Source organism: Leucoraja erinacea, unplaced genomic scaffold (assembly GCF_028641065.1).
Source record: "Leucoraja erinacea ecotype New England unplaced genomic scaffold, Leri_hhj_1 Leri_375S, whole genome shotgun sequence".
NCBI classification, from domain to species: domain Eukaryota; kingdom Metazoa; phylum Chordata; class Chondrichthyes; order Rajiformes; family Rajidae; genus Leucoraja; species Leucoraja erinaceus.
In genome coordinates, this window is record NW_026576276.1 from 99,439 (window position 1) to 107,865 (window position 8,427).

At 48.2% G+C, this 8,427-nt stretch overlaps 1 protein-coding gene across 1 annotated transcript; it reads left to right on the top strand.

Annotated features, from left to right (window-relative positions):
- Positions 1-6,234: 6,234 nt before the first annotated feature.
- On the top strand, positions 6,235-8,160 carry LOC129693639 (hydroxycarboxylic acid receptor 3-like). Its single transcript, XM_055630425.1, has one exon. The coding sequence runs from the start codon at positions 6,250-6,252 to the stop codon at positions 7,285-7,287; it is 1,038 nt and encodes a 345-aa protein (XP_055486400.1). The 5' UTR covers positions 6,235-6,249; the 3' UTR covers positions 7,288-8,160.
- Positions 8,161-8,427: the final 267 nt, after the last annotated feature.

An 8,427-nucleotide genomic window follows, 5' to 3' on the forward strand; every position in this document is an offset into this window, starting at 1 on the left:
AAGGATTTGAGTATAGGAGCAGGGAAGTTCTACTGCAGTTGTACAGGGTCTTGGTGAGACTACACCTGGAGTATTGCGTCCAGTTTTGGTCTCCAAATCTGAGGAAGGACATTATTGCCATAGAGGGAGTGCAGAGACGGTTCACCAGACTGATTCCTGGGATGTCAGGACTGTCTTATGAAGAAAGACTGGATAGACTTGGTTTATACTCTCTAGAATTTAGGAGATTGAGAGGGGATCTTATAGAAACTTACAAAATTCTTAAGGGGTTGGACAGGCTAGATGCAGGAAGATTTGTTCCCGATGTTAGGGAAGTCCAGGACAAGGGGTCACAGCTTAAGGATAAGGGGGAAATCCTTTTAAAACCGAGATGAGAAGAACTTTTTTCACACAGAGAGTGGTGAATCTCTGGAACTCTCTGCCACAGAGGGTAGTTGAGGCCAGTTCATTGGCTATATTTAAGAGGGAGTTAGATGTGGCCCTTGTGGCTAAGGGGATCAGGGGGTATGGAGAGAAGGCAGGTACGGGATACTGAGTTGGATGATCAGCCATGATCATATTGAATGGCGGTGCAGGCTCGAATGGCCTATTCCTGCACCTAATTTATATGTTTCTAATTAGCCAGGTGGGCAGAGATATGGTTGATGGTTGCATGGTTTCGTTGAAGGTCATGTCTCAGGTATATCAGGTGGTCAAAAAGTATTTTGGCACTTTGGCCTTCATCAGTCAGAGTATTGAGTATAGAAGTTGGGAGATCTTTCCCTCTCGAACCCATTCTCCTGCCTTCTCCCCATTACCTCCGACACCCATATCAATCAAGAATCTATCAATCTCCTCCCAGTGGGGGTGGCGGGGGTGGCGTGGGCCCAGTGGGGGTGGCGTGGGCCCTGCAGGGGTCAGTGGGCCCAGCGGGGGTGGCGTGGGCCCAGCGGGGGTGGTGTGGGCCCAGAGGGGGGTCAGCGGGGGGGTGGCGTGGGCCCAGTGGGGGTGACATGGGCCCATCGGGGGTCAGTGGGGGGGAGATGGCTTGGGCCCCGTCGGCGGGGGAGGCAAGGGGAGTGGGCCCCGCCGCAGTGGCGTCTGGTGTTGGGGTTACAGCCGCTGGGTTCAGATTCAGCCACTCCCGCCCGGCGATGGGAGAATGGAGTACTCGCCGTTTCCAAAGTGGAAACGCTGATTTTTTTTTGGGGGGGGGGGGTTTTGGGGGGGATTTTTTTCTTACTCTGAGGGGGAAAAGGGGGGTACAGTCGCACCCAACGCACCCACCCCCCCCCTTCGGACGGCCATGCTGTGGTACCGATTTGCTCTAATTTCGTAATTACCGATATCCTAATGAGATCTGGAACAAGGGGCTACATGTCAGGGAGCAGTGGAGTGTCCATCGCTGTGTTATCATCAGTGACTGCTCACTTGAATACACAGACAATACTCCCCATCGTTGGCTTGTGCACGAAGTAACTACAGATGCTGGTTTACACTGAATATAGACACAGAATTGTGAAGTAACTCAGTGTGTCAGGCAGCAATCTGGAGAAAGGACATTTGTGATGTTTTGGGTCGAGACCCTTCTTGTTCAGTGTCTGAAGAAGCATGTTGACCTGAAACGTTATCTATTTATTTTCTGACCCGCTGAGTTACTCCAGCACTTTGTGTCTATCTCAAGATTCAAGATTCAAGAGAGTTTATTGTCATGTGTCCCAGATGGGACAATGAAATTCATGCTTTGCTTCAGCACAACAGCACAGCATAATCTTTGGTATAAACCACAATCTGCAGTTCCTTCTTATTCTATAAACAAAGACCTTTCTGACTTTGGTCATCCCTTATTCTCCCCATTCACATCAGGCAGATGGAAAGCAGCTGGAAAGCGCTCACCACCAGAATGAGGAACAGTTTCTTCCCCTCTGTTACTAGGCTTCTGAACGGTCCTTCAATAAGCTAGGGGACCATCCGGTTCACCTCTACCTCATTGCAGACATTGAACTTGGTCTCTGCAACTGACGCACTACAATGCTGAGAATTATATTCTGCACTCTGTATCTTTCCCTATGTTTTACCTATTGTTCGTGAGTTTGGCTTGATTGTTTGCATAGTAATGTCAGATTTGAAAGCAACAAAGCTTTTCACTGTACCTCGGTACATATGATAATAGTAAACCTAACCCCAAGTAGACCAAATAGCCAAGCAGGTTTCAGAATTCTTACAGCAAACTAGGAAACAAAAAAACAATACTTTCTTGAAAGGCTTGTATAGAGTGGATGTGGAAATAATGTTTCCACTAGTGGTAGAGTCTAGCACCAGAGCCCATAGCCCCAGAATAAAAGGACATAGCTTTGGATAGGAGATGAGGAGGTATTTCTTTGGTCAGAGGGTGGTGAATCTGTGGAATTCATTGCCACAGAAGGCTGTGGGGGCCAAGTCAAGGATGTTTTTAAGGTCAAGATTGATAGATTATTGATTAGTGCAGGTGTCACGGATTATGGGGAGAAGGCAGGAGAATGTGGGTTGAGAAGGAAAGATAGATTAGCCATGATTGAATGGCACAGTAGACTTGATGGACCGAATGGCCTAACGCTGCTCCTATAATTTATGAACGAAACTTTGTGCAGTCTCTTGTGTCTCCAATAAACCCATTCAACATAATCCCAGGTTCCTCAATGTGATTTATGGCTGCCGTGTACCTTGGTAGGATTTCTCAGTGAGTTGTTGGAAGTTTCACAATGTAACTTATTTTAGATGTGCGGTTTTGGCCGTGGAACCACCCCAGATCTATGATGCGAAGCATAACCCCCCCCCTTTCGAAGGCTTTCGACAAGGTCCCACATAAGAGATTAGTATACAAACTTAAAGCACACGGCATTGGGGGTTCAGTATTGATGTGGATAGAGAACTGGCTGGGAAACAGGAAGCAAAGAGTAGGAGTAAACGGGTCCTTTTCACAATGGCAGGCAGTGACTAGTGGGGTACCACAAGGCTCAGTGCTGGGACCCCAGCTATTTACAATATATATTAATGATCTGGATGAGGGAATTGAAGGCATTATCTCCAAGTTTGCGGATGACACTAAGCTGGGGGGCAGTGTTAGCTGTGAGGAGGATGCTAGGAGACTGCAAGGTGACTTGGATAGGCTGGGTGAGTGGGCAAATGTTTGGCAGATGCAGTATAATGTGGATAAATGTGAGGTTATCCATTTTGGTGGCAAAAACGGGAAAGCAGGCTATTATCTAAATGGTGGCCGATTGGGAAAGGGGGAGATGCAGCGAGACCTGGGTGTCATGGTACACCAGTCATTGAAGGTAGGCATGCAGGTGCAGCAGGCAGTAAAGAAAGCGAATGGTATGTTAGCTTTCATTGCAAAAGGATTTGAGTATAGGAGCAGGGAAGTTCTACTGCAGTTGTACAGGGTCTTGGTGAGACCACACCTGGAGTATTGCGTCCAGTTTTGGTCTCCAAATCTGAGGAAAGACATTATTGCCATAGAGGGAGTGCAGAGACGGTTCACCAGACTGATTCCTGGGATGTCAGGACTGTCTTATGAAGAAAGACTGGATAGACTTGGTTTATACTCTCTAGAATTTAGGAGATTGAGAGGGGATCTTATAGAAACTTACAAAATTCTTAAGGGGTTGGACAGGCTAGATGCAGGAAGATTGTTCCCGATGTTAGGGAAGTCCAGGACAAGGGGTCACAGCTTAAGGATAAGGGGGAAATCCTTTAAAACCGAGATGAGAAGAACTTTTTTCACACAGAGAGTGGTGAATCTCTGGAACTCTCTGCCACAGAGGGTAGTTGAGGCCAGTTCATTGGCTATATTTAAGAGGGAGTTAGATGTGGCCCTTGTGGCTAAGGGGATCAGGGGGTATGGAGAGAAGGCAGGTACGGGATACTGAGTTGGATGATCAGCCATGATCATATTGAATGGCGGTGCAGGCTCGAATGGCCTACTCCTGCACCTAATTTATATGTTTCTAATTAGCCAGGTGGGCAGAGATATGGTTGATGGTTGCATGGTTTCGTTGAAGGTCATGTCTCAGGTATATCAGGTGGTCAAAAAGTATTTTGGCACTTTGGCCTTCATCAGTCAGAGTATTGAGTATAGAAGTTGGGAGATCTTTCCCTCTCGAACCCATTCTCCTGCCTTCTCCCCATTACCTCCGACACCCATATCAATCAAGAATCTATCAATCTCCTCCCAGTGGGGGTGGCGGGGGTGGCGTGGGCCCAGTGGGGGTGGCGTGGGCCCTGCAGGGGTCAGTGGGCCCAGCGGGGGTGGCGTGGGCCCAGCGGGGGTGGCGTGGGCCCATCGGGGGTGGTGTGGGCCCAGAGGGGGTCAGCGGGGGGTGGCGTGGGCCCAGTGGGGGTGACATGGGCCCATCGGGGGTCAGTGGGGGGGAGATGGCTTGGGCCCCGTCGGCGGGGGAGGCAAGGGGAGTGGGCCCCGCCGCAGTGGCGTCTGGTGTTGGGGTTACAGCCGCTGGGTTCAGATTCAGCCACTCCCGCCTGGCGATGGGAGAATGGAGTACTCGCCGTTTCCAAAGTGGAAACGCTGATTTTTTTTTGGGGGGGGGGGGTTTTGGGGGGGATTTTTTTCTTACTCTGAGGGGGAAAAGGGGGGTACAGTCGCACCCAACGCACCCACCCCCCCCCTTCGGACGGCCATGCTGTGGTACCGATTTGCTCTAATTTCGTAATTACCGATATCCTAATGAGATCTGGAACAAGGGGCTACATGTCAGGGAGCAGTGGAGTGTCCATCGCTGTGTTATCATCAGTGACTGCTCACTTGAATACACAGACAATACTCCCCATCGTTGGCTTGTGCACGAAGTAACTACAGATGCTGGTTTACACTGAATATAGACACAGAATTGTGAAGTAACTCAGTGTGTCAGGCAGCAATCTGGAGAAAGGACATTTGTGATGTTTTGGGTCGAGACCCTTCTTGTTCAGTGTCTGAAGAAGCATGTTGACCTGAAATGTTATCTATTTATTTTCTGACCCGCTGAGTTACTCCAGCACTTTGTGTCTATCTCAAGATTCAAGATTCAAGAGAGTTTATTGTCATGTGTCCCAGATGGGACAATGAAATTCTTGCTTTGCTTCAGCACAACAGCACAGCATAATCTTTGGTATAAACCACAATCTGCAGTTCCTTCTAATTCCATAAACAAAGACCTTTCTGACTTTGGTCATCCCTTATTTTCCCCACTCACATCAGGCAGATGGAAAGCAGCTGGAAAGCGCTCACCACCAGAATGAGGAACAGTTTCTTCCCCTCTGTTACTAGGCTTCTGAACGGTCCTTCAATAAGCTAGGGGACCATCCGGTTCACCTCTACCTCATTGCAGACATTGAACTTGGTCTCTGCAACTTATGCACTACAATGCTGAGAATTATATTCTGCACTCTGTATCTTTCCCTATGTTTTACCTATTGTTCGTGAGTTTGGCTTGATTGTTTGTATAGTAATGTCAGATTTGAAAGCAACAAAGCTTTTCACTGTACCTCGGTACATATGATAATAGTAAACCTAACCCCAAGTAGACCAAATAGCCAAGCAGGTTTCAGAATTCTTACAGCAAACTAGGAAACAAAAAAACAATACTTTCTTGAAAGGCTTGTATAGAGTGGATGTGGAAATAATGTTTCCACTAGTGGGAGAGTCTAGCACCAGAGACCATAGCCCCAGAATAAAAGGACATAGCTTTGGATAGGAGATGAGGAGGTATTTCTTTGGTCAGAGGGTGGTGAATCTGTGGAATTCATTGCCACAGAAGGCTGTGGGGGCCAAGTCAAGGATGTTTTTAAGGTCAAGATTGATAGATTATTGATTAGTGCAGGTGTCACGCATAATGGGGAGAAGGCAGGAGAATGTGGGTTGAGAGGGAAAGATAGATCAGCCATGATTGAATGGCACAGTAGACTTGATGGACCGAACGGCCTAACTCTGCACCTATAATTTATGAACGAAACTTTGTGCAGTCTCTTGTGTCTCCAATAAACCCATTCAACATAATCCCAGGTTCCTCAATGTGATTTATGGCTGCCGTGTACCTTGGTAGGATTTCTCAGTGAGTTGTTGGGAGTTTCACAATGTAACTTGTTTTAGATGTGCGGTTTTGGCCGTGGAACCACCCCAGATCTATGATGCGAAGCATAACCCCCCCCCCCCCCCCCCCCCCCCCCCCGTACATATTACACTGCATCTCATCTTATTCCTCTTTCAAAGTAACTGAGTTTACTTCCACGATGGGTGACGAGAACAAGTCTTGTCCATTAGTGGAGGACATTAACTCATCCTACAATGCGCCAATGCTCATTTTAACATTTATCTTTGGATTCATTGGAAATGCAATTGCTCTGTGGGTCTTCTCTTTGCATGTGAAAACTTGGAGATCAACCACAGTGTACGGGTTGAACCTGGCCATCGCGGACACTCTGCTAATCTGCGCCCTACCATTTCGAGTTGACTATTATATCCGTGGGAAAGACTGGATTTTCGGCGATGTTGCCTGTCGCCTGAAGATATTCACGATGTTTATGAGCCGGGCAGTGAGCGTTGCTTTCCTGGCGGTTATGGCGCTTGAACGCTACTTCAAGGTGATCCACCCTCACCATAAAGTGAGCAAAATGACCACAAGCGGTGCGGTGAAGGTACCCTGCATTCCTTGGCTTGTAACGCTGGCGATGTGTTTGCACGTTTTGACTGAACCTCGCACGTTCCCGCACATGAATGTGACAAATTGTGAGCCGTTCAAACCATTCGTGCCCTTAAGTTCCACAGCGATTTTGACTGCCATGGTTTTTATTATTTTCTATTTCCTTTTACCGGCTTCGACCATCCTGTTTTCCACTTGCTGTATCGCCTGGAAGCTAAAGCAGATGAAATCTGAACTGAGGGCCAAATATAAACGAGCAACGAAGCTTGTGGTGGTCATGGCGACGGTTTTCATCATCTGTTTCTTACCCAGCAACGTTGCTGTAATTGCTGTTTTAATCTCAAACAGTGTAAGTAATTGCAAGACGTTCGGCGTTACCGTGCAGATCTTCATCAACACCCTGTTCATCACTTACTTGAACAGTGTGCTCGATCCGTTTGTTTACTACTTCTCCAGTTCCACGTTCAAGGAAACTCTGAAGAAAGCTCTCATTTCTCACAACATCAGACTTTTCAGATCAACAATTCGCTCAGCTCCACCAAAACCAGAAACACAAGTTGAACCTCAACGATCATCTGTTCTCAACACCTGGGACAATTTACGAACTGAGTCGAATGACAATCTGTGAACCAGCTCCCAATGTTGCTGCTTGCTCTCTTCCAACTTGCTCTGGGGAGAAGGGTCTGGCGGGGCGCTCTCCCTAATATTTTTAAATCTTTTGATCTTCTAATGCAAAAGGCAACCATAGTACTAAAAATATTGCTAGATGAAACCGCGATAACCAGTAAGGAGACACAATGAATTGCAGACGCTGGAGTCTCGATTAGAACACAAAGTGCTGGAGGAACGCAGCGGGTCAGGCAGCATCTGTGGAGGGAATGGACAGACGACGTTTTGAGGATTGAGATCCTTCTTCAGACTTCACGTCATGCCCAATGTCTAGGAAGTCACCGCCAAAGCCTCATTGTTTGCCTTGGACTTTACTTCACAAGTGTGGGGAAGAGAATGAGATCCTTGGCTGGCTTCAAGGTGCAAAGTCCCGCAATCACTCGTTGCCCGATTGGAGTGCGTCAAACACTGAGCCAGGTGTACCTCCTCACCGGTGTTCACTGTGAATGTTCCCTGCACCCAGCATGGTTCTTGTCTCCTGCCTCCTCCCGGCTTCACGATATCGCTGATTGCTGGAATAACTCACCGGGTCAGACAACATTTCTGGAGAAAAAAGATGGGTGACATATCCGGTCTGGAAGCTTTCTTCAGACTGAGAGTATGGGTTGGCGGTGAGCGGGGAGAGTTGGAGGGGAGGAAAGACCACAACTCGCCTTCTCTCTCCAGCTCTCTCCCTCCCTCCATCTACCCCTACTTTCAGTCTGAAGAAGGGTCCTGAACCAAAACGTAACTCTTTTTCTCCAGAGATGCCGCCTGACCCACTGAGTTATTCCAGCACTTTGTGTCCATCTTTGGTCTAGTCCAGCATCTGCAGTTCTTTGTTTCTTCATCATAACGCTTTGGGATAAATCTTGTTAACAATAAAACAATATTTTGTATGTGGCAACTGGTCATCTTGTGGCACCAGAGAACTGAGGCGGCGGCAGCGGCGACCCGGCCTCAGATCTGGGGCAGCAGCAGTGGCGACCCGGCCTTGGAGCTGGGGCAGTGTTGGGGACCTGTTCTCCGGAGCTCCCGAAACAACAGCTGCGTCCGCTGGACTGGAGGGCGGCAGTTTCGACCACCCCGGGCCGCGGAGTTGAACCGGCCCGTTCGCGGA